General features: G+C 39.4%; 1 protein-coding gene across 1 annotated transcript in view; it reads left to right on the top strand.

Annotated features, from left to right (window-relative positions):
* MCTP2 (multiple C2 and transmembrane domain containing 2) overlaps positions 1 to 25,964 on the top strand; it is a 164,781-nt gene that overhangs the window by 75,621 nt on the left and 63,196 nt on the right. The window contains exons 11-14 of the mRNA XM_074966514.1: positions 7,141 to 7,327; positions 8,546 to 8,639; positions 14,036 to 14,138; positions 16,867 to 16,969. Of these exons, the coding sequence (XP_074822615.1) occupies positions 7,141 to 7,327; positions 8,546 to 8,639; positions 14,036 to 14,138; positions 16,867 to 16,969 (487 nt within the window). The remainder of the gene's footprint in view (positions 1 to 7,140; positions 7,328 to 8,545; positions 8,640 to 14,035; positions 14,139 to 16,866; positions 16,970 to 25,964) is intronic.

Here is a 25,964-nt window from a genome sequence, read left to right on the forward strand (position 1 = left end):
CCCCAAAAGCCATATCGGTGCATACAGCATGCAGAAGCATCCTTGTGTCCGCTTCCTCTTGAGTACAAGTCTTGGGCTTCTATAACATCTCTGCTGGTGATGGACTTTGCTCCTTCATCTTTGGGAAGAGCCTCCAGCAAGAAGGACGTTTGTGTAGAGTGTGCCTCTACACTTTCAGGTGCATTTTGAACCATCTCCTCACAGTTAAATTTGACAAGTGGCTGCTTGCTGGATGCCATGTTCAGAAACTTTTTTCCATGGAGGCACAGAGCATCCACCAATCACCTGGTATTTCTTGCATCCAACCGTAGATCCTGACTGGCACTGTCTTTCTACAGTTTCACAGAGTTACTGTTGTCATATCTGTCAAAGACTTCAGTTACAGAAATAGCTTTGTTAAATCCATTAAGGACCTGCCTCAAATACTCAGCAGCCAATTCATAGTACGTGTGGAATTTATCTCCAGCCATCATTTGTGTGACAGCCATGGCATCTCTGATGTACACTCTGGTTTCTTTGTTGAATGCTGTTAGCTCATGGATTCTTTCACATTGAACTTCCAGCTGATGCCCGAATTCAGCTTTCTCTGTTCTTCTCATTGTTCCCTCAGCGTGGAAGATGGACATAGGCACGGGTCCTATTGGATGACTAAAACCAGTTGCCATTGAAATACCAGCTCTGCATCTTGCTAAAGACAGGGCTCTGTGGGAAAACAATTTCTGGACTGATAGCTGCTGTGATTGTCCCTCCCTTGCCAGACTTAAATTTGGTGGTCTTGGGCATGTCAGCAAATATTTTTATGTCAGATTTCTTGGCTCGGTTGAAGAAGCTACGTATCCCATCAGAATCAAGTGCACCTCTCACAAGTCAGTATGTTGCAAAATGTTGATATTTGCCATTTTTGCCACATACTAAATTGCTTCATCATTGCTGGGGGAAAAAAACTTGCCCATGTAAAACCAATAAAAAATTTGTAATACATTGTCCTTTGGTAGCTTTGACCTATAAACACCACATTAAGGCATTGAAATTACCTTAAATGGTAAAAATTGTAGTCACAGTCCTGTTGCAGTGTTTCTGGAACTGTGCAAAAGACTTTCTCATTTTGGGTACCATTGTGTCGCCTCACCTATGGGCTTGTGGCACTACCTGACAGCTCCACATCATACATACACTCACATCATATATCATTTAAAAGCTTATTTTATGTATGTTGGGTGGGTACATTAAACTCAAAAATGTGGCCCTTTTTGGAGCGTTGCTGCATACTTCTTTCGTTGTGGCAGGGACCCTGGCTTTAATTGTGTTAAATTTAGCGTGCTTTGGGAGCATTCATTGGATAATAACTAGTAGGAATAGTCTACTGCTTCATGCATTCAAATAATTTGCAACTCTTCACCAAATGTCCTCTGGCCATACAAATATTTGTGGTTTCCCAGAACAGGAAATGCTTTCTGCTGAATACTTTTGCTTATCACATGGACAAATGTTTGCAGAAGAATCTGGTTCTCTCTTTCTTTAAGAGAATACATGCTCATTACTTTTGATATTTTCAATTCCTAGTTAGGCCCCAAATGCTAGTACATTTCCCATCTGGCCTCGGTTCCCTTAATGTTGAAAGGATTCCTCTTGGTTTTCTTTTAGCATAGAGGGGAAAAAAGACTTAAGTAGTTTTTCAGCAGGTGGAGTTCACCATTTGTTGTGGCAAGAATTCATCAGTGAATTGGTTATTTTTGCAAAACAATAGCATTATAAAAATTTTTGGCATTAAAAAAAAATGTCTGTATGGTCGAGACTTTTTTAGGTTATTTTTTTTTTTGACTATTTACCGAAAAAAAAAATCTTGTGTCTTCCCAAGTGCAGGGAAATACTCTCCATAGCAACACAATGTGCAGGAAATGTAGAGACAGCATTTACAATTGAGAGTCTAGAAAGGGTGTTCCAAATATAGGGGAGCACTGTTTCTGGATGTATAATACAAGCCTTGTTCTCTCAGTGTAGAAACACCTGACACTCAGTAAATTTTTTTTTGTGAATAGTTCATGTGTAGTTCTAATCTGAAAAGCAGTTCTGCAAAACATAGCATTGTTGTTTTGTCTCAATGATTCACATGCCATTCTGTGTTCTTCCTGGCACTTGTATCATCACCATAATAAAGAAAAGATTCTATGGATACAGTTGTACCCTCAGTTGTACTTGTGCGACCTCCCTTGTCTCCAAATTCTGTTCTCTCCACTGTGCAACCCAAATATTTTCAGCGAAATTGCACAGTTGCGAGCAAGGGCGGAATCTGGCTTTGCAACTGGAACTTAGTTAACAACCCTTTTGCTAATAAGCAAGCTAGAATAGAATCCCCTTTGCTCTCCCAGAGCCATATTGGCTGTGCTGTGCTTGTAGGAGCTAAACAATTAAAGTAAAATGTGCTTTAACACGGAAGCTGCCTGATCTGACTAGACACATGTGGTGAAATCCTGAACCCACTGAATTCAATGCTAAAACTTCCATTGATTTCAACAGAGCCAGGATTTAACTCAGGGAGCGGTTCCCTTCATGAAGAAAGTGTCATTTTTACATGGCCCCTCTTCTAGACATAACTGGATTTTCAGGCAAACTGCTACTCTCGATTGCAGGCGCTGAGGCTCCATTGGAGTCAGTAAGATGGTAGTCTTATCATAACATAAAAGGGTAGGGCATAGCTGGGCTTCTAATTTTCTTCTCCTGTCTTTCCTGAGGAGTTCTTATCTTCCTTTCATAAGATACAAACATTGAGTATGCAGCCAGTACAGAGCGGTTCTGTGTCCTGAACTGTAGATATTAGAACGTGTACGATAAGTAGTATACTATGCCTTCCATACAAAAGTCATGTTATTACTAGGGCCTCAGACTTTTGTCCACTTTTGAGGTGGTCAGCGGGCTATCTCATACCATCTCATACCAGTCACTCTGTCAAGAAAATGGCCCTTTGATAATTTTTTTTCGTATATGTAGTAAGATAATCTCAGGGTCTTGGTCAAATTACATGTTGGGTTATTAGATTCTGCCTGCCTAATTCCCCTGGCGTTTCCAATCAGTTTATAAAAGGAGGAGGAAAACTGTATCCGAAGTGTTGTGTAGTTCAGCTGCCACCACACAACACCGAGGTGGCTGATTTCAGTGCAGGTGAAACGATCCTTCTATTTAGTCTGCATAGAACCATTAGTAACATTTGTTCAGCGTTATTTGTATCCATCAGGATAAAAGGCAAACTTTAAGCAGAAGACAATGTTGATGGTTAATAAATGAAGATGTTAAAGTTTGCAGAATCTGTCTAGGCTGAATGAAATTGTTTATGCGAAATTCGAAGAGAATGTTTCCGCATTAAGGAATACACTTTGAGAGAGAGAGACTGTAAAATGTTGATTTTACACAAATTTAGTTTTAGAAATAGGTTTTAGGAAAATTGCTAGACTTAAGGAAAGATCATTGTAAGCCATTAAATAAGAGTGTGTGTGTGACATCTTTATGAGGGATGCCTCTGGCAAGTACCAGTAGTATCTCTGCACCAAGAAACAATCCAATTATACGGCAGCGCAATAGGTACTGAGTCGTAAGGCTGTGAGAGCTGGACCAAAACCCTGGATTTGAGCTCCACCAAGCTATAAGAAGAGTTTGGAGTCAAAATACCTATCTTTAGAGTGGGTGACACCAAAACCCTATATCCAAACACTCCTGGCCTTTGTGGAGTTTTGAAATCCCTATCCAAATATTAAGACTCATCTTTTTAATCCTATTTTCTTTTATTGACTACAATCTAGTCAAGTGCTGAGTTGGCTGTAGTATAAAATATTAATATAAATTGCGGTGATGAGTAAGAGGTTAAGATCAATTGAAGTGAGTAAAAATCTAACATGTCTGCGTGTTATAGTAAAAACAAACAAACAACCCCTCTCCCCCAAATTAGCACTGAACTCAAATGATAAAACTGCAAAATTATTGGAAACAAAAAAGGGGCAAGGAACTGAATGATGTGTAAGTATGCAGACTACAAATGGGCTAACAGGGCAGTCTTTAATACAAGTTAAAATATATTACAACCAGAAAACCTTCATGAGTGACCTGGGGGTGGGAAAAAGCATCTAGAGAAATGGGATATATGTATATAATGTGCAGTGTTGGGTGTGTGTTTGTGTGGCCACCTTGGCCAACATACCAGGGATTGAATCAGTGACCTCCAGAACTAAACACTTGAATTTCTACAGCTGGAATTAAAGCTGGAGTCTGTAACAAACTCTGATTCTGTGTGGCTAGGGAACAGAGGGGGGATGCATAACACATGCTGACCAGTAAGTTACATCTGTATCGCTACCTAACATGTACAGGTGTACTAATATGGGGGGAAAGGATTAGACAGTAGGTTTTAGAGAGGTGATTAGAGCCAAGTACTGAACTAAGAACTGGGGAAATGTAAATTGGGGGAAGAAGGCAAGTAAAAAACTGAGATTGCCACTACACAGAAATGTTATATTAGTAATTTAGCTCAAGGGCGTATTTTGGTCTCCTAAAAGCATAAATAAATTTGTGGGTTTAGTCGTTTACTCTCATGTGGTGCTTCATCCTAGGCTTGTATACTGCTGCCCATCATGGTAGTATCTGAACTCCTTCCACATAAAATCAATAGTAATAGCGAAGTTCCACTCACGTGTGTAACAGTAAGAGAGAAAAAAAAAATGGTTTCCAGAGTGCAAGGGAAGTGCTGTGAAAGTAAGTGAACCATAGTAGCAGTAGTCGAGAGCTGATTGCTGGTGTAGAAATTACTACATTCATCTGTTAAACACAATTCTTGATTAATTTTTCACGACAGTTTTTTGCAGTGTTATCAATTAAATTAAATGACTCAAATGAATCAGATTAAGTGCACTAATTCTCTAAGAGTTTTGCCTTTTGCCAGTGCAGATGTGGAGCCTGTTTGCAATTTCCTAAGGAAAAACTGTACCACTTATAGACAAGGCATACTAGCAACTTGAGTGAACACAGATGTTTTGAGTCAGTTACTTTCCATGGAAATCAAAAACGAGTTGAGGAAACAATGCTTACACTCCTTCTCCTGCTGGTTTCCCCTCCACATCTGCATCCCTCCCCTCACCCTTACACTCAATCTTCTCTTTGACCTTTTGTTGATATTAATTTTTTTAATGGGTGAAAACAGTCAGTCTTACCCAAAACAAACTGGAGTTAAATATAACTCTACTTTTATGACACAGATTTTTGATGAAATTATGTCTGTGTAGGAGGGACACCTTTCTCTCAAATAATTGCCTTCTTCCTCCCCCACCCACCTACTCTTATTATACATAACACCTAAAGTTATGATGACTAAAAGAGATTGGAGAAAAAGCTATTTTTTCTGAGTTTTTCTCAGTTTTGCTTTGTGTATTGTGCAACATTCTGCACACAGTTACCAGTATTGAATGAAAGCTGAAGTTGAACTTATTTAGGAGAGGAGTTAGGCAAAGGTGATATTGATCTCCTGGATTAAAGTGATAAGAGTTTGAGGAAAATGTCTTTTTATTTCTCCTCTCCCACCTCCTCACCTTCCAGGACTGAAGGTGTAGCAAGGAACACTAACTGCAATCTCTCGCAGTGGGAACATGGGTTGAAATTGGCCTTTGTATAGTACGTGGAACTTCGGTGCTCTTTTCTTGGTTATCTTGTTTCCTCTTCCGTAGCACCTGAGTGCAATCAATAAGAATAAACTTACAACTAGTTGTGTGTTTAACCTGTGCACTACATAGAGTTCACAGAGAGTGAGAGGCATGTCCATTGATTCCAATAGTTAGAATCTTACACAAATAAACACTTCCTAATGCAGAGCAAGTGAATGGCTTACACTCTCATCACACCAGTGACTTTTACTTCTTAGGTTAGATTTTGTGTGTGTGTTAATTTAAAGGTTTTTGGGAGGTTTTTCCAAACATTTACAGAAAATAGGCTGTTAAAAAGCAGAAAGCATGCAATTTATAGCAGATGGGTACAAACCGCTCCAGCTCTACAGCTGGAATGGGATCAATCAGGAGCAGTGCATGCACCATTTACCCAGAAGAAACCCACCTAGGGGACCCCTGTGGAATTTTTGCCTATTAAGACAACACCTTAACAAGTTTTGTTTAAATAAAAACTTGTCGGCAGGCATTAAGTGGAGTGAGAACTCTCTCTATCATCCCTCCCACATCCGCTGGAGAAATGTGACTCCCCGTATACCATGGAAATAAAGCGTCTCCTTCCTTGCTTTTTTTTTTTTTTTTAACCACAAACTTTTGTTCAGCTTATTTTTAAATGCCAAACCTAATAGAGCTTCCTGAAAGTTCCACTCCATTTACTGGACTTCCACACAGAAGGCAGTTAGCTGCACTAGGTGTATAGACTTTGTCACATTTGACCATTTGCTTTCAGGCTCTCCAGCAAACTCTCTCTTCTTACCCCAACCTGGTCTCTTGCCTTGTTGTCTCTCATTAATGTGCGCTTTCTTTTTTCTTTTTTCTTTTTTTTCCAAAAGTGTCAGAGACTATAACAATGTGCATTATGAGCTGGCAGCTTACCTGCAAGCCACACTGCCCCTCTGGGAAATATAACAATACAATGAAAGCCTAGATCTAGTTAGGTTTGTAAAGGAGATCAGGGCATACAGTACAATGTAGCATAAAATGAAGTCTGCCTTAAATGAAGCTGGTATTTTAGACACAACATTTCGACTTTGTATTTCCACTCAAATTATAATAATTTTACCTTTTTAGAAATCAGAAGACATTGGGGTTTTATGGGAGAGGAGAGCAGAGTTGGATTTAAAACCTCACCACTACAGAGGCTGCAGTCCTAACTTTCAATCCCTATGCAAGTACAAGGAAACCAGAAATGAAACTGACAAGAAACAAAGTGAAACTAACTAGCTTTTCTCATTCCTCCCCCCTTCCCCATTTCCCCCACCTTGACCAAACAGCCCAAATGGTGAAAAGTAAATTAGATTTCTAAACTTAGTTCATTTGTACCTTTTGATCCTTAATGATAGGTAAAAAAATTCTTATTTTTAAAAGTGTATGTGTTGGGGTTTATTTGTCCCATTAAAGTAATCCTCTTTATTATTAATCCATGACACTGTTATTCTAGGTGTAAAGTGGATATTACTGCACTACCTAGCAAGCAGACTAATGTTCTAGAACTGCCAGTGGAGAAGCATCTGGGGTCTCTGCTTATGCTAATTGCTGTTACCCCCTGTTCAGGGGTTTCTATCTCTGATCTGTGTGTCTGCCCCTTGGGAGACCCCAGTGAAAGGAAACAGATTTCCCAGCGCTATGTGAGTTTTTGTTTTGTTTCTACTTTATTAAAAAAAATACTGACAATTGTATCAAAAGAAGATCTGTCCCAGTCGTAATAACACCGCTTCTAATGGAAAAAGGTATCACACACCATAATTATGTTTAGTGTGACAAGTGAATAGACAGAGCAGTTAGCCTCTAGCAATTTGGCTGTTTGCATTTGGCAGTTTTTAAACTAACAGTTCCCTTTTGAAAACTTGAATTACATTAAGACGTTATCTTAGGAAATGAGGAGACTATGAATGTTAAAAAATCATAATGAGAGAGAGAAAGTAGTATTTAGAATTCTTTTCTCATTGTGGCAATGTGCTCTGGTCTGTTCACTTTGGGAGGATAAAGCCTGATTCTAATATTTAGTACTTTCTGTACTAAACCATAGGTCTTAAAGTGCTGCACAGGATAGATAAACATTATTACCCCCATTTTATAGACAGGGAAACTGAGGCACAAAGGGTTTAAGTGATTGAGTTAATGATAGAGCTGTGAATGGTGCCCAGATCCTTGACTCTGAATTCAGTACTCTAGCCATGGGCTTATGGTGCCTCTCTAAATATATCTTTTATACTTAGTTTTGGAATAATGCTATTTTAATACTCAGGTATGTGCTTATTTCCTTTGAATCTCCTTGCCTAAATTAACCATTTAACTCCTGTAAACTGAAGATTACATATAAATAAAAATAAATGATAAACAGCCAGTTTACATGCTGGGATGAACAGTGTAAGTGTGTTGCAATGGGATGAGGATTGGTAGAGTTGTGTGAGTGAGTATCTGATAGTGAAACATTGAGCAGTGGGGATAGGGACCAAAATTAAGGGCTAGTCTACACTAAAGCTGTAAGTCGATCCAAGTTACACTACTTCAGTTATGGAAATCATGTAACTGAAGTCGACGTAACTTGGATCGACTTACAGTGGTGTTCCCGCCTCTGTGTTGACGGGAGACACTCTCCCGTCTACTTACCTTATGCTTCTTGGGGAGCTGGAGTACGGAGGTCGATGGGCTAGCACTCTGCCATTGACTGAGCAGGTCTTCACTAGACCCACTAAATTGACACTGCTACATTGATTGAAGCAGTGCTGATTTAACCATGAGTATAGACATGCCCTAAGACTTATGGTTTTCTAGTAGTCCTTCAAAATCTGTCTCACTAAATTATTATTTTTAAAAAAGTCTCTCTTCACTATTTTTTCCAGTGTATAAAGAACTCCCTTCAGGACATGAAGGACATAGGCTTCTTACAAGTCAAAGTCTTAAAGGCAGTCGACCTGTTGGCAGCAGATTTTTCAGGTATTAATTGTCTTCCTTCTTTTTATTTTGGGTCTTTTCTGATGTGTTTTGATACCATGTTACATGTTTTTGAGGTGTAGTGCATGTTAGTGAATCCCTCGCTTATGCCATGAGTCTAGCAAGGCAAAGTAAAACTTGTGTATCACCCACTTGTTAAAGCTTTAAAGGTAAAATGCATGCCTGGGAACTGGGGTCCCACAAGCCCTATGCATCACTTAAGTCTCCAATGTGGGGCTTATTTGGGACTTAAGTGGTGAACAGGTTTTATGGGCCCACTGCGCTGGGGTCAGCTTTTTCCTTCATATTTATGAGTGGCATGTCCAGTAACTTTTGCCTTTTTCCCAATAACTTAAATAAATTAGGGTTCTTGTGAGTTGAACTGTGGGATGTTTGTGTCCAGTACTGGCCCTGCTACCTGTTTCTAATGCTGGAACTGTAACTATTATCCTGCAAAACCTAACCCACAACAATAAGGGTTTGCTGGATCGAATTCCTAGCTCTGTGCTCAGGCCAGCAGAGCACACCATCTCATTAAGTACACTTTAGACTTGATGTCAACCATAGATGGAAAACTATCTGAGATTCCTGTCTGAAGTAGAGGCACTCAAGTGGCCAAATTGTTGTGGCATCAAGGTCTTCCTAGGTCACATCTGAATATCTAGGAAAATTACTTTTCCATTATCACATGGTATCTCTTTGTCGCCTATGAGCAGTTTACATCTAACCATTCCGCATCCCCAAGTTCTACAGAACATGATATGAAATGTCATTACTTTTCTCTTGCAGTTCTCTGTCCCACCACTTCAAGCTCCAGCCCTACGTTCATGGCTCTAATATAGACTAGTTTCAGCACAAGTGATGTGATCCACTATTATTGCTGTAAATTGTGACTTGTGCCAGTGATCTTTAATTCAGAAGCACAGCCCCTTTAGGAGCTGTGTTAAATGCTCTGGGTTAAACACTGCACTCCATTTTCAGCCATGGCCCATCCTGGTTTGGTGGCTGATAGGCTTGGTGTAACTGTGTTCCACACGTGGCACAAGAAGTGTGATCAGCCCCATTGGACAGAGGTCCAAGGTGTATTCAACCCCAGCTGGAGAGAGCCAGGCTTGACCCTGATGGCTGTAGAACAGACATAATCACAAACATTAACTCACTGGATATGTTCTTGGCTATTACGAGGCAGGAACTATATATTTTAGCACTACCTGACAAGTGTCATTCATATTGCAACTAACAGGCGATTATTCTCTGAGGGTGGAGCCCCATTCACTTTCCTTTGCTGACTGACTAGTTGACTCCATGCTAGAAGAGGATCACTGTAATCTAGGAATCACAAAAAACACCCAGAGACTTAAGTATCAGTATACAGGACTGGAGAAAGAGGCCTGTCAACTGTTAAAGTATATATTTTGGAGACCATGTTCTTTATGTTTAACATCAGATTTACTGCAGGCTGTACCCTTTGCTGAGATGCATGCTCATTTGTGAGTTGTGACATGTGTTATCAGAGGAAACCTTCTTCATCACTGTTGCGACAGCATTTTGCTAACCAATGGAGGGCTAGATTGGGGCAAATGGAAAATAGCTCTGTTCTGGGGTGAAAATTTGGCCCCTCGTTACATGGATTTAATTGGGAGGATTTAGAATGCCGGGGCACTGTGTTGCTCTTGCTTCTTTCAATATGAATATAGGAAAATAAGTCTTGGAAAAGTATCTACAAAGTGACCTTGATTCAACTGCTGTTTGCTGGAGGTGACATGTCTCAGCAACTTCTTGTGAGCTCATGAACTAAATAATAGAATTATAGAAATCCTCAAATTCTTTAATGTTCCCCATTTACCTAGTACCCTGTTCAGCACTTGTCTAGACTGCCTGAATGTATGGGTCAGTGCTCCCTCTTAAGTGGAGATTTATCAGTGCTGGAAAACTGTAAACAGTAGTTCCTATTGCAGCTAAATAGTGAATCTGATCCAAAATATACTTAATATATTAGTTTCTCTCTTAGTAGGAAAAATAACTTCTGGCCTCTTTTGAAGAGGTCAGATGTGTTGGGCATTATGTTATTTTTGCAGGGCACTTCTTGGAAGTTGATACCACTGCGTGGTGACTGATGAAATAATGGCAAATGATGAAATTAAAAAAAAAATATCCGTGGTAGACATGAGATCTGCTACATCCAGTATCTTTAATGGTGCATACTTCAGATACAGGTCTGATTGTAATGAAAATGTATTTTACCTTTTGATTCTTTTTGACTCGTCAGAAAGGCAGAGAACTAAAGAGAAAGCATTGTCAACCCAACCTGGGGCCATTATTCAGGCCAATCTCTGATTGTAACATCATCAGCATTTCTCCAAAGTAAGGACTATAAAAGATACTAGCCCACATTTTCAAAAGTTTAACCAATAAATAGTGTTGTTTATAAGAGTAGCCACCCTGTTGTCCCCCTTCCCCACCCCGGGAACAGGTAATGGACTTTTTTATATACTAGCAATGCACTGAAGAACTGAAAGGATTAATGTGCAGATCTTCTTTAAAAAATAAAAAAAAGTCCATGTGCAATAATGACCAGGGTAGAACTATGTGGGCCACAAGCTTTGCCTTTGATCTTGAGTTTCCTCAGCTGGCCTTTTACCTGACTGATAAAGGGCTGCTACAGTACGTAAGCCTTTATTGGTTTATTAGTTACTTTAGCTGCTCTTCATCAGTAAACTTAATAAGGCTAAATGTACTGTAGTAAAAAAAAAGCCTTTATAAGCTATGGGACTAATTCTACCTACAAATGCACAGAATATTACAGGGAGTTTTGTCCAAGGACAGATTTGGATCTTGGCTGTGTTCATCCTTTGTGTAACTCCACTGAGGCCAATGGCGTTATAGAAGCAATGGATTGGGCCCCATTTCCCTAATGCTTAAACAGGAGTGTGTGCATTTGTGTGTGGATAATGAACACTGAAAGAGATTCTGGGGATCTTGATTTTGCAATTGAAAGACTTTTCATAAAGGGTCTGAAACACACATTCCTTGTGCACAGCACAGAATGAAATCCTGTTTAAGTGCAAGGTTACTTAGTCTGTCATTATATTCAAAATAACCAAGGCTTTGAGCCTGAGCCTGATTCATGAGGCAAATGACAAATTGTTTTGCAATGGCAGTGCTGAAAATATCCTAGTATTATGCGGTAATAGACCCGCCAAATTACAAAAGGATGCAGCCATTTTAGGTAAAAATAGCATAAATTTCTGATTGTGAAATGAGAGACATAAAGATTAATTATCTGTTCTGAGCCATTCATAAATGATTAGTGCAGCAATTATGTGCTTCCATAGTAGAACCCTCCCAAAGCAGTGCTGTATTTCCTCCATTGCCTGGGAGACTGTTCAGGTTTATTATTTTTGATAAAAAGTAACTTAAGGTCCAGCAAAAATCTGATAGAGACAATCAAGGAGACAATAAAAAATACAAAGATTTCCAAGGGTTAATAGACGAGCAGTCTGAGCATGTATCATATTTTCTCAGTAGCGCAATGATGATTCAATGATGGGAATACTTCTGCAGACCAATTATCCAATTCTAAGTGTAATGGCATTTTATACCTTGTTACTTACTACAGTAATGAAGATCAGATTTGAGTATGGTTGGTATTTCTGTTATAGGTTGCTGCATGTTGGTACTGTACAGTTTACCAAATTTGAGTTTTTAACCTACAGTAATAATGAGAATCAGAACCTTATGTTGTTGCATGCAATTCTGGCTTTTAAAGAGCTTCCTGAAAACTCACAGGTACTATTTGACCCAAGTTTAGACCAGTTACTATGTCCCATATTAAAAATGTAAAGCTAAATATGTCTAAGGACAACAGCAGGAACTTCGTCAACCCCAACTAGTTCAACTTGAACCTCCACTAGATAATAGTTTTGTCATTGTGAAATGACTTTTTCTGCTTCATTGCATGTTTTTGTGTGAACATGAGCATTCTGCTCAAAGACGGCATTTGCTCACTGACCAAAAAATGGTATTCAGAACACAAAATTATAGAGTAGGATTGTCTTTTGGCACATACCATTTTGCGTTTCAAACAGTTTCTCTGTCATTAAGTACATTTGCCACTTGTATCTGGTTCCAGTGTATAGGTGGGTAGGAGACTAATAGATTCCACTAAAATGTGAGATTATTAAAACTTTCCAAAAGTGACTGGTAAATATTCACTGTTTAGATACTGGAAAACATTTCTACTTAGGCTGTAAATTCCTCAGGACGGAGACCTTGTCTCCTTATTTGTTTGTAAAGTGCCTAGCACAGTTTGGGTACTATATTAATAACAGCAATTAAAAAAAATTAACAGAAGTCTGCTTAAATGTCTGTTTTCTTTTATATAAATGTCTCTATGGCTGAGATACACAGTAACCTAAATAAAAGACTAGAATGCCTGTAGTTGAGCTAAATGTAAATATGAATACCTAAGATAATGAACTTAAATCAGATATACAGCTGAACAGGCTCATAGGCACTCTGTTTATAGTAAAGTTTGTCTGAAAGCTCTGGAGTGTTTTAAGGTGTCATGCTGTGCCAAATGCAGGTATTGCAATCCTCTGCTTATTGAGAAAAGTAACTGGGAAATATATCTTCCCCATAAAACGCTTCTACTCTGATACCCTTTTTTGATAGGATGTTTCCTTTAATAAGTTTCTCACTCTGTCTTGATCCAGCAATTGCGTCCATTGGTCTGACCTGACTCTCACTGAAGTCGTCGGGTGTCTGTATGGATTCAGAGATCTACTCGTGCAAATCTCATTGCAGGATTGGTGCTGAAGTGGGCACAATACTTTGCTTATTTTATGAGGCTGCATGTACTTATATGGTTATATAATGAACTCATAAAGCTCTCAGCAGATGATAAAGCTAAATGAACTAACTGAAGCCCTGACATTTCTATAACCCAGACTAAAAGTCTGCATGGTTCATAACCCTTGATCACCCATGGAGGAGAATATAAAAACAGAAACTTGTTCAGAATGGCACTACCTCTCTTATTGCATGTCATTTTTCTTGGTAGTCAACATTGGCTGATCTTCCTAATCACCAAAGATTTAAAGATTATTCTCGATAAGATTTCAGTTCTCTGTTACGAAGACAAGTTGCCTACATGGATTAGAATGGAAAATGCTTCGATAAAGTTTCAAAGAGGAAAACAGTGAATACATATTGGTTGTGTTGTTAATTAGTAATTCAGAGAAAGGAAGACATTTCCAGTCACCTTAGTGCAGTTTATTCTTTTTTGATCTTCTGATCTCCTTCTCCCAACCCTACTGCAAAAAGAGTGAGCTAACTACCATCACATTATCTAACCCTTCTTTGTTTTATTTTATTTTTTTCACCTGTTCTTTCCACAGGTAAAAGTGACCCTTTCTGTGTGTTAGAGTTGGGCAACGTCAGACTTCAGACCCACACAGTTTACAAAAACCTCAACCCAGAGTGGAACAAAGTTTTCACCTTGTAAGTGAATTGCATTTGAAAACATGCCGTAAATGCGAAACAGTGAGCAGCCCCAATATAAAAGATATTTATTTTAGGAAACATGAGGTAAAGTTTGGGACATGTCACTTTCTCCATAGGAAGAAGAGGTTGACTGAGTTGTATTTGATATTTCTCCATTAAAGCATTTTGCCTTTTTCAGTTCTGGCATGGAGTTTATTAATAGAAGTCATAACAAGAAGAAACTGGGATATTTATAGGAAAAATCATGACTATATATAATAGACTCCAAGAAATTGTATAGCAGACCTGAAAATGGAAACCTAGATATAGTCACTCTTAGGTTTTTCCATAATTTAAAATATAACTTGTGTTTTGTTTGGACATGATAAAACTGTGGTTCTGTACATAATTTAATTTAAAAATGATCAGGAAGTAGAGTTCTGATTGCCCATGATGAAACAGCTGAGTTTAAATCAGGCAATAAGAAGCCCTACCCAAACCAGAAATTTACACCTTAATCAAACCAAAAAAATATATGATTATTAAGTGAATTTGATGCCTGTGAAAAATGCCCTGGAGACTGAAGGCCTCAGTATTCGCAGAATAGATGCAACTTGCTGTTGCAAAGCAAGGTCACACATGGGCTGCTACGGTGTAAATTTCTTCTATAGTGCCCCACCTACGTTTTTTTTAGGGCTAAAGTGGAATAATAACCACCTTTTGGAGCTGAGAGAAGAGTCTGCTTTCCCTAAATGATTTGTTCCTTGTCCACTGCTCTTGAGGCTACTGATAAAGGGTGGCAGTTTTATCTTTGTGATGCGGATGCTACTCCACTAGGAAACTAGTCTTAGTATTATTGATTCAAATCATACAAGCTAGCATGCAGAGAGGCTGGGCAGGCTTTGAATAAGATGAAAGGTTTCATATCTTATTGCTCTGTGGTCGATGGAAAAAACTCTACCATGTATTTCTAATGAGTTCACTGGTGCCAGAAATGAATCTGGAACATCTATACCTCTTTTGCCCTCTGGCCCCTACTGTGTGTCTTTTTTGTAACTCTCCTTCTTACCCTATTTGTTTATTCTGAAGAAGCTCCGCATGCATCACTATTTATCCTGAGCTTACAAAGTTGACCCTTGGTCCAGATTCGAATGTTTTAGTAAATCTGTTCCTGTCATATACATTCTGTGAGACTTTCTGTTCTGTTTAGGTTCTTGGACTGTGCCCATCAGTGTAGTCTGAGTACTTTTGACGTTTTATATCGCTAATAGCCTGTGTACAACTATTTTGATGGTGTTTTTCAGTTTACCTTTGAACAAAAGTGGAGGTGTAAAGCCTCACAAACTGGCAGGTTCTGGTAGCCGTTTACTTTTTCTGGGCTCTCAAAACTTTATGGGTATATATTTAATTGCTGTTTATGTAACTCACATTACGATAGTATAGGTATTTGTCTCCCTCTACTCTCTCAACCTAAGAGATTAGTGAGTTTTCTACAGCTGTCTGCTAGGGGAATTAGTATTTTAGTTCATGCTTTTAGTGCAATAGGTTCCAAGCTCAGTCCTTGGTGGACATTCATCCTAAATTGTGGCTCTGTTGCTGGAATGTTCCTGGAATTAGTTGTCTTCTAGCTAGAGTAGCAGCTTGTGAGGCTTATCTTCTACAACAGTGGCTCTCAACCTTTCCAGACTACTGTACCTCTTTCAAGAGTCTGATTTGTCTTGTGTACCCCCAAATTTAACCTCACTGCTTGCTTACAAAATCAGACATACAAAAGTGTCCCATCACACTATTACTGAAAAATTGCTGACTTTCTCATTTTTACCAAAAATTATAAAATAAATCAATTGGAATATAAATAGTGTTCTTATATTTCAGTGTATAGTATATAGAACAGTATAAACAAGTCATTGTCCGAATGAAATTTCAGTGTGTACTTACTTTTGCTAGTACTTTTTATGTAGCCTGATGTAAAACTAAGCAAATATCTAGATGAGTTGATGTCCCCCCAGAAGACCTCTGCATACCCCAGGGGTACACGTGCCCCTGGTTGAGAACCACTGTTCTATGAGACCAAAGCCAGACAAAGCCTCAGTGGTTAGTTGTGTCAATTGCACTTGGATAAACAATAACTTGCTTGCTTGCTTGCTTTCTTCCTCCCTCCAGTCATCTACAGTTACCCAAGCTCACAGACACCAATACGTTTCCCCGGATGAATCTCTTATTTTATTAATGATCCTGATGACCAGCTGAGATTAGCAGGCAGTTGTCATCCCCAGTAAAGCATATGAATTAGATGGAATTAATAATATTATCTATTTTGTTTGAGGGTTTTTAGAAGTCTTTAAACTACTTGGCCAAATGGGGAAAATTGCTCAATTGCTCAGAAAAAATGAGAGGTTTTCCTCTTTACATACCTTTTTGGCACATACACGCACCTTCCTAAACTCTGACTCAAACTTTTTCTCTTGCCCACCTTCCTCACCCTCATATGTTCCATCAATGTCAACATCCACACACAAGAAATCTCACTGTCTAGCAATAATTGTTGTCTTTCACGTGGATACGTGAATCTTGCATGAGGGAAAAGCTTGGGGAATAGCCTTGGTTTGATTTAATTTTTGGAATTTAATTAAATGCTAGTTTTATACTCCAAGGTAATGCAGACTTAATTAGCGAAACACTATTCTCTGATCTTCCTGGAGCAGACTGAATGTGTACAGACCATTTTTTGTGCTTCTCATTCCAGCCCTATTAAAGATATCCACGATGTTCTTGAAGTGACAGTGTTTGATGAAGATGGAGATAAACCCCCTGATTTTCTTGGAAAAGTTGCTATCCCTTTGCTGTCTGTAAGTTATCTTTGCACGTGTATCATTCGAACATTGATGGTTTCATTGGGAGCAAGTTGCATTTCTTTCCCTCTCTTGTATGAAACAACTCAGATCTAGATATAAACAACCTCTTTTTTGGGGTGGGGGAGGAAGGGTTGTTTGTGTATTTATATATGTATACACACGTACGTACGTACGTGTGTGTGTGTGTACACACACACACACGCGTGTGCGCGCATGTCTTGGTTGGTCAGTGTTTACAGTCCTCCTTACTGTCACAAAGGTTGCCAAATATGGTTGATTTGGAAAGAAAACTACGTAAAGTTCATCTGGGCAATATGCCATTTTAGTCTGAAAACATAATTGAATTGTTTTTCTGTGTGTTTGTCACATCACCTTTCAGTAGTAACATTTCAGATGTGTCTTTATTCATTGTTGCTTCTTGTTACTTCAAGAAAGTAATTGCACATCACAATAGGATTGACCAAATAGTTGTTGTTGGCACAGCGGAGCAAAATTACATAGATTCATAGATACTAAGGTCAGAAGAGACCATTATGATCATCTAGTCCGACCTCCTGCACAACGCAGGCCACAGAATCTCACCCACCCACTCCTGCGAAAAACCTCTCACCTATGTCTGAGCTATTGAAGTCCTCAAATCGTGATTTAAAGACTTCAAGGAGCAGAGAATCCTCCAGCAAGTGACCTGTGTCCCATGCTGCAGAGGAAGGCGAAAAACCTCCAGGGCCTCTTCCAATCTGCCCTGGAGGAAAATTCCTTCCCGACCCGAAATATGGCGATCAGCTAAACCCTGAGCATATGGGCGAGATTCACCAGCCAGATACCCGGGAAAGAATTCTCTGTAGTAACTCAGATCCCACCCCATCTAACATCCCATCATAGGCCGTTAGGCCTATTTACCATGAATATTTAAAGATCAATTAATTACCATAAAAGGGTGTGTTTAACTGCAGTACTATGTAGTAATTGTTCTGTAAGCAAATGTGAAGAGAGGGCGATCATGGGAGAACAGAAACAGAATTGCATTCTGGTATCTCCTCGGAACTCCAGTCCTGGACCAGGACCCCATAGCTCTAGGTGCTCTACAAACATAGAACAAAAAGATAGTCAGTCCCTGCCCCAAAGATTTTATTATATAAGTAAAAGACAGGAGACAACAGATAGATACAGACACAGGTAAGGGGGAATACAAGGAAACAATGAGACAACACACAACATGACAGGCTGTGTGAACAGTATACAGCGAGTATTGATAACACCCCCGGTAGTAAAGTTGAAAAATTAGCTTCCATGACAACTCCGTTTTCATGTGCTAATGTTTTGTCTGAAATAGGTTCACATTTTGGGCTGAAACTTTCCATGTTGGTCTCTGCTATTTTATTTATTTAATTATTATTTATTTTTGCAAAGGGTGATGGTGTGGGGAGAAAGTAGATCAAAATCTTTTCAGCTATTTTTGGACGTTTAGGAAAGCAAGAAGCAAACACCTTTTTCATTGTAAAATTGTACCCACTCATTTAAAAACAGAACTACAACAAAAAAAAATGGCTGGAGTTTGAAAGCTGGATGGGACATAGTCCTCACTGAGGACTAGTTGCCTTGGTTTGGTGGGTGTGTGTGGGGGGGGGGAAGGTGAGGTGAGGGAAATTACAATTAAAATAATTAAGCAACAGAAAAATGACTTGTCTGTGCTCATTAGTACCAGAATCTTATCAGAACTCAATGAATTCCTGTCCCCTTTATGATGTCACTGCCCATTCTCTCTGCTTGAATTAATTAAGGGATGACAGGAGCCGGTGCTTTTCAGGTTTTCTGTTGAGCAGTTTGCATGAGGGAGACTGTGGGGTGGGGAGTAACACCAGTGCTTTCCCCATCCTCCAAAACGAGTGCTTTAACATCCAAGATGGGGTGGAGGGGCACTCTCAGAGTTAAGGAGACCTAATATTTTAGTGTACCTGCAATTTTTACTGCAATCTGCAGTATTTTGTATATTCTACCTTTTCATTTTGCATAAAGAATTATTTTTTCTGTCTGAAAATATCTGCTCCCCTATTACAGCAGTCTGGCTGAAAATTGTTGGCAGCCAAACCGTGCCAGGAAAGTCGGGAACTCAGGCCCCAATCCAGCAAAGCATAAAAGCACATGCTTAATTTTCGTCCTGGGAGGAATCTCATTGACTTCAGTGGGACAACCTATGTGCTTAAAGTTAAACATGTGCTTAAGCGCTTTGCTAGATGATAACTTCAGACCCCATTTGTGAAAATTTGGATGTTAACATTATGAAGCGCAGATAATTTAATTGTTTTCAGCTAGGAATTTAAGTTTTAAAAAACTATATTAATTGAAGAACATTGTTTCCAGCAGCAATGTTAACATAGCCACAGTACATCTATAGTGGGTAGCATTTTCTATTCTCTGCGTGTGCGAGGGGGTGTCAGTTACGTGGCTTACTATGTCACTGTTTTATATTTTAAAATATTTATCATTCCAGCATATAGGATGTCAGGTGCAGCAGAGTGAATGCTGCTGTGAGAACCTTACCTTTTGCAATCTCTGCCTTGTGTGCAATTTTAACTGCATTAATGTAGGTATTTGCTGTTCATACCTGCTTTATCAGAACCTGTACATATGAGGCATTGGAAAAGTACTAGGAAGCATTCATTAGTCAAGTGGCTACCAAACGAACATATCAACTTTGATTTCAGTGTAGATGCTTATGAAAAGGGTTGAATACAGAAGGTGGGCTGTATGGCTCTAAGTGATGATACTTGGCTACCTTTTGAATGAAATTATCTGCATAAAGCTAATATTGATAATCCAGTACCACAAAAAAAAGTGCAGTTATACTCTGAAAAGTGATTCTGTAAGAACAGTGCTCATGGGTTCTATGTGTATTCTTCCTCTGTGATCTCCGTTCAGTCTCTTGCTTTACAGGTTAAAAGAGAGTTGTTTTTTGTAATTGCTGGCATAACTCAATCAGGAATCTGAAAGTCACACTGAGTTCTTTCTTGCTGATCATCACCAGAAATAAAGTCTGAATAGTATCATTTTAGGCAGAGGAGGGATTCAACAGTTCTGGAAATCAGGTCCCCTTTATTTATGCACCTAAATATGAATTTTGGTGCATAATTTTAGTTTGAAAAATTTGGTTTAAGTAAATGAACTGGAAACAAAAATTGATGGACTAAAATGGGCCTTTTTTCCTCTTTAATTCCCTCCCCCCCACTTCTTTATTTTCTCTCTTTGTGGGAATGAAGGGTGGGGTGAATACAGAATGGTGTGGATGGAGTTTAAATGCATGACTTTTGTAAATGTTACTATTTGAGGACCTGATCCAAAGCCCACTGTTGTCCAAGGGAGCATATCCATAGATTTCAATGGGCTTTGGATCAGGTTTGATATGAACATAGTCTCATAATATGTAAAAGTGTTTCAAATGATACATGTACATTTCTTCTCAGATTAGAATTGCGGTGTTTTGCAGCCCTCTTTTACTCTGCTACTGTGACTCCGAGTTCCTTAAGACATTTATTTTCTGCTTGTCCATTTTAGTGGCCTGAGTCATTGACATCTGCAGTTTTAGAACAATGTTAAAGTCAGCTTCATGTGAAGAACCATTTGATATTTACAGGGAAGAACAACTCTGAACATCTTTTATTCCATTTTTGATCGCTTGGTTAATTTTTCCCCAAGTCCTCATATCCCTGATGTTACTGGAAGAGAGTGGCTCGAGCAGCTGCTCTCCTGCAGAACCGGTGCTTGCCAAATGGTCTGCATGATCGGCAGCAGGCTGTGTGGGCTCACAGTGAGGAGATGTTAGATTTGGATCCTCTGTTGATTTTATAGGCATTTGTTAAGTATCCCTTAGGAAGCCTGTAACAAGGCAGAGGAGGGGATTGTGTATGTGTGTGGTAGAGTCCAAACTCCATTCAGTCTGGGTTCTTTGTCCAAGATTTGAGACAAAAAAATTGTTTATGCTTTCTCAAGCTAACTGATTTTCTTCCTTCCCTTCCAAACTTTGCTGCCTCCTATTTCATGCAAATCTAGTGTAAATATACTGTTCTCTGCCTATGATTAAAAACCATTTAGCACCTATTAAGTTAGTCTGTTCAGTCAGAGATTTGCAGTGTTCTGAAACTCTCTTCTTTGAAATCGGAGTCTTTTTTTTTTTTTAACCCAATAGTGTTAGCACTTTGTCCATACATTTGAGTGTATCCTCTGAATTCTTTGAGAAATATATTACAAGAGAGCAGTAGTTGGAATCCCATGGAGTGGTGGCTGATAACCACACAAACAGTCTAATTCATAGGCGATTGGGCTTAACCTTTGCCTGGCATTAAATCCCTTGCCGAAAACCAAAAAGCATTTCACAATGTTTTCTATCTCTTTGGTTAAAAATGCATGAGTTTTACTTGTGATCTGTTTGCAGATGAGATGCATTTACTTTTAGATTCACTTATGGGTGACAGAGATTCTCATCTTAATAAAAAATAGACTTCAGTGTATGTACATATAGTGTGTGTCGGGGAGGGTTCCTCAAATATTAAAATTTGAGTTTATTTTGATTCCGATGTGGTCAGGATTTTCTTAGGCTGGTGCTTTGCACAAAATCAAGTGTTCAAGCTTAACTATTGTAAATGCTCATCACCAATTAATGTTAAGCTTAAAGGCACAAATATTAACAAACAAACAAAAACAGTTGGACTGCCACACTCCATTGTGATATTTGACATTTGCACTTCATCCTGAATAGTCTGTTCCATACATCATCCAATTAAGGAACAGAAACAATAACATATGGGGTGGGGGAAGAGTTCAAAAAAGAATTTGCCAATAATTTCAAATAGTGAATGAATTTGAGAAATTCATATTCGGTTGGTGAACTGAATAAAGCAAAAATTGCTGACCAAATTATTTGTGAATTTTTATACAGCTCTAAAAATAATATTTAGTACTTAATTTTTCAAAGAACCATAGAAACATTAACTGATTTTTATAATGTCCCACTGAACTAGGTATCATCTCCATTTTACAGGTAGGGAAATTGAGGCAGGGAAGTTTTGACTCCCCAAAGGCCACACGTGTCAGTGTGAGTCTGAATCAGCACTTGGAAGGTTCTGGCATCAATCACTGAAATCAAGATCAGACTTCATCTTTGCTTAAAGCATTTCTGAGGTTAAAAAATAGACTTGGTACTAATGAAAGACGAGAAATTTAGTAACACCCAGATCAGCAATATGAGGAATTGAAGCTTGGTATGTTCCAGCAAGCTGTGGACCAAATACAGTGCATGTACTTTATATATCGTAACCTCAGGAGAGCTTGGCTAAGAGAATTTTTTTCCATGTTAATCAGCCCATGAATTTTTCTCCCATCTCTCTTGCCTTTTGCTCCCGCTTCTTATTAAAACGACCTTATGGTCTTTTCATTTTTGCTTCAAGGGACTCCCATATTATACAAAGATGCAAGTTATTTGGAAGATGGAAGTATGTAATGTGCTTCAATGAAGTTGAAAGCAAAGTATAATGGTCTTATATCAAATATCCCCATGTTGGAGGGGCGGTCAGATGAAGTACTATGCCACAAGATGGAATGTTCTTATCTGTATTATTATCAGCTCAATATTGACTCCAGCTGCACTCTTTTTTAATTAACAGGAAAAGGTCTGTAAAATAGCCTCATCAAATAACCAAATGGTTTCAGTATCCAATAGTACAGTGACGATAACTAACATAAATGTCTCAGAGGTTTCATGTTCTAAGGGATGTCTCAGATTGAGACCACAAGGACCCGAGCCTGCAAGATACTGAGCATCTCATCTTCCTTGGGAGTTGAGGGCACTTAGCATCTGACCAGTAGTGCTTGGTGCTACAGGATCAGGCCCTATATGTGAGAGTTGTGGTAACACTACAGTTGTATTATCTGGCATTGAGTGGGTTGACTAGGTGGCTTGCTGTCTCCTTTTCCGAGAGAAAGTTGCCTTTGAATAATTCCGTGTGTCTCTTCTATTAAGCACTCTTTATGTTACTCAGTGCAACTGTATGACACTGTGCATTAGTGATGAGACCCAGAAAGAATTTCAGAGTCCCAAATGCTTTAGACATGTTACCCAGGGGGAATAGCCATTGTCCATTGCATACATCAAGGGTGATGATGTACAAGGGTTTTACCCAGCTGTGTTGAGTCATATCATGAAGATATGATATCAGATTCACATCAAAGGTGGATACATGGTGAAGTTTTCCTATTTCAGTGCAAAAAACCTCACTAAACCATATTTCTTTGAGCTAAAAGCAAAGAAAAAACCTTTGCTGTGTAAGATTCCTGTCTTTTCAAAGCCTTATGTTGTATTAATCTCAGGTTTTACTATTTCATTAAAATTCACAAGCGGTCAGTAAGGTGGTTGCTTAATAGATTTAGCATTGGCTAGCTACATCAATACCGTATTCAGTCACATTTGTTTTAAGGGGGCGTTTGTAAGAATAGTTCAGCAGATACATTCATGAATTTGAGAAAATGCGACACAATATTGGCCTGGAAGGATAGAAAGCTGGGGGAGGACTTTACAATGGATTTACGCCATAGTTCTCATTAAGATTGGATATCTCCCCCACACCAAGATACAGAACCAGGTTATTTGGAGGCACGGCACAGCATGGGGTGGGACTGCAGAGGTGCACCTTTGCACTTCTGGAAATCTGGGTTGTTTCAGGCATGGTCCATAATGTAAGTTAGAGAAACCCTAGAGGCTGCTTTAATTTGTGTTCGCTTTCCCGCAACTACCAATGGGCTGCTGTGTAACCCAAAATATTTGGATTACAAAGCATGCCAGGCACCCCCTATACTGACATACTTCCTCCACATGCCCCTACATTGGTGGGTTGGGCGGGTGTGTGGAGGTAGCAGTGTAGGATTATCTATGGCAGCCTTTTGTGCTGGGGAAATTTCTCAGATGGCTATTCTGCCCTCTTTATATTGTTGGAGCAGCAAAGAAGGGGCCATAGCAGGTGCCAGAATCTGCCCAATAGTAATTACTCCGCTTAGAGCAGGGATGTCTTAAATTCAGCCCAAGGACTAAATTCATACCACAGCTGCCTTCTCTCCAAAAAATGAAGGTTGAAGACAAAGATGATCATGTTCTTTTTTGCCAGTGAACTCAACCAATAAGAAGTTTCTATTGGTATGACAGGGAAACAACCGGTATAGGCAAATATGGTTGTGCATTTTAATATTTTTATTGTGTTTTCTAAACCTATTAGCATACTTGATGTGATCATCCTTTTTTTTATGGAAAATGCTATGATGGGAAAGTCAGCATTTGCCCATGGAAAATTTCCTGATTTTCCATTAGGAAAACCTAAACAAATATTTAGTTTCTGGTCAGGTCGACCCAGACCAAACATTTGAGTTTGTAGAACCAACTTGAAATGTTCTGTCTGAGGACAGTTTGACATTAATCTGTGTCCTCCTGAGCAATGCCTGAGGAGAGTTGTAGTTCAGGTGCCTTGCTCCTCGCGTGGACTACGTCTCCCATGGTGCACCATGGTGTCCTCTCTGGTTGAACTGTAGCAGTGCCTTATGGGAATCACATGGTGTAGGCTGGCTGGGGAGCCTGGCTGCCATGAAAATGGGGACTTGAGACACTCAAAATACAAGTCTCACGAAGTACTGAGGCAGCTCAAGGGGACACAGATGAATTCCAAACCAACTGGAAATGTAACATTTTCAATATTTCCAGCACAATTTTACAGACATTTCCATTCGATGAAAAACTTCAATATTTTGACTTTGTCCCAATTTAGAACACAAACATATTTCGAAATAATTGGAATTTTCCTACAAGATAGAAATTTTGATTTTCAATCAGCTCTAGTCACAGGCCTTGCCTTGGCTCCTGAAGTGACAATGGAAGGTCAGAGCTATCTTTTGTTTGAGTCTTGAAGGGGAATATGGAATTTTAGAAGAATTATTAAGTTTAATAGTTATATGACTTCTTATAATTTATTATTGTGGTAGTATTTAGCACAGGGATCGGCAACCTTTGGTACATGGCCCGCCAGGGAAAGCCCCTGGTGGGCCGGGACGGTATGTTTACCTGCCGCGTCCGCAGGTTTGGCCGATCGCAGCTTGTACTGGCCGTAGTTTGCCATTCTGGTCCAATGGGGGCTGCGGGAAGTGGCGCGGGGCTGAGGGATCTGCTGGCCGCCCTTCCCGCAGCCCCCATTGTCCTGGGATGGCGAACCGCGGCCAGTGGGAGCTGCGATCGGCAGAACCTGAGGACGCGGCAGGGGCTTTCCCTGGCGGGCCACGTGCCAAAGGTTGCCAATCCCTGATCTAGCAGCATCGGTCATGTTAGGGCCCTGTATGCTAGGTGCTGTACAAATCTAGGGTAAGAGACAGTCTCTGCTTAAAGAGCTAACAAACTAAAAGGCAAGATGTTACCTGCAAGCGAAGCAACCAAGTGGTGTGGGCCGGGGGAGGAGGAAGACAGGACAATAATTGTAGAGTAGGAAGTTCTAGCATCAGTATTGGTAACTGTAGTAATCACAACTTGCCCCCTGCCTTACCATTATCAGATGACTCTTCTGTATGCATCATGACAAGGGTGAGTGTCAGAATGTCAGAAGCATTTGAATGAGGATATGGGGGAGGCTTTATGTATTTGAAGGATTTTTTTTGTGTGGGTTTTTTTGTGTGTGCATGGGTTGTTGTGTTTTTTTTGTTGTTGTTGTTTTTTGATGGAATAGCTTACAATAAAACACACAGGAACTTTTGGGCAAAGCAAACAGCACGTATTCTGAGCTGTAACATTGAATAAGTTTTGTAGAATAAAGGAAAAAAATTGTCTAATGAGGGATATAAAAAACAGTAGGGTGAGGAGGTACGTCATATTGAAGAAATCTTTTGGTTCTGCGAATTCTTCAAATGTTCTGTTCATAGCTTTCCTTAGTCATTAGTTTGTGTCTTTACATCGAGCTAGCTGAGAAGA

The sequence above is a fragment of the Natator depressus genome, chromosome 10 (genome assembly GCF_965152275.1).
Source record: "Natator depressus isolate rNatDep1 chromosome 10, rNatDep2.hap1, whole genome shotgun sequence".
In the NCBI taxonomy this organism is placed as follows: Eukaryota; Metazoa; Chordata; order Testudines; family Cheloniidae; genus Natator; species Natator depressus.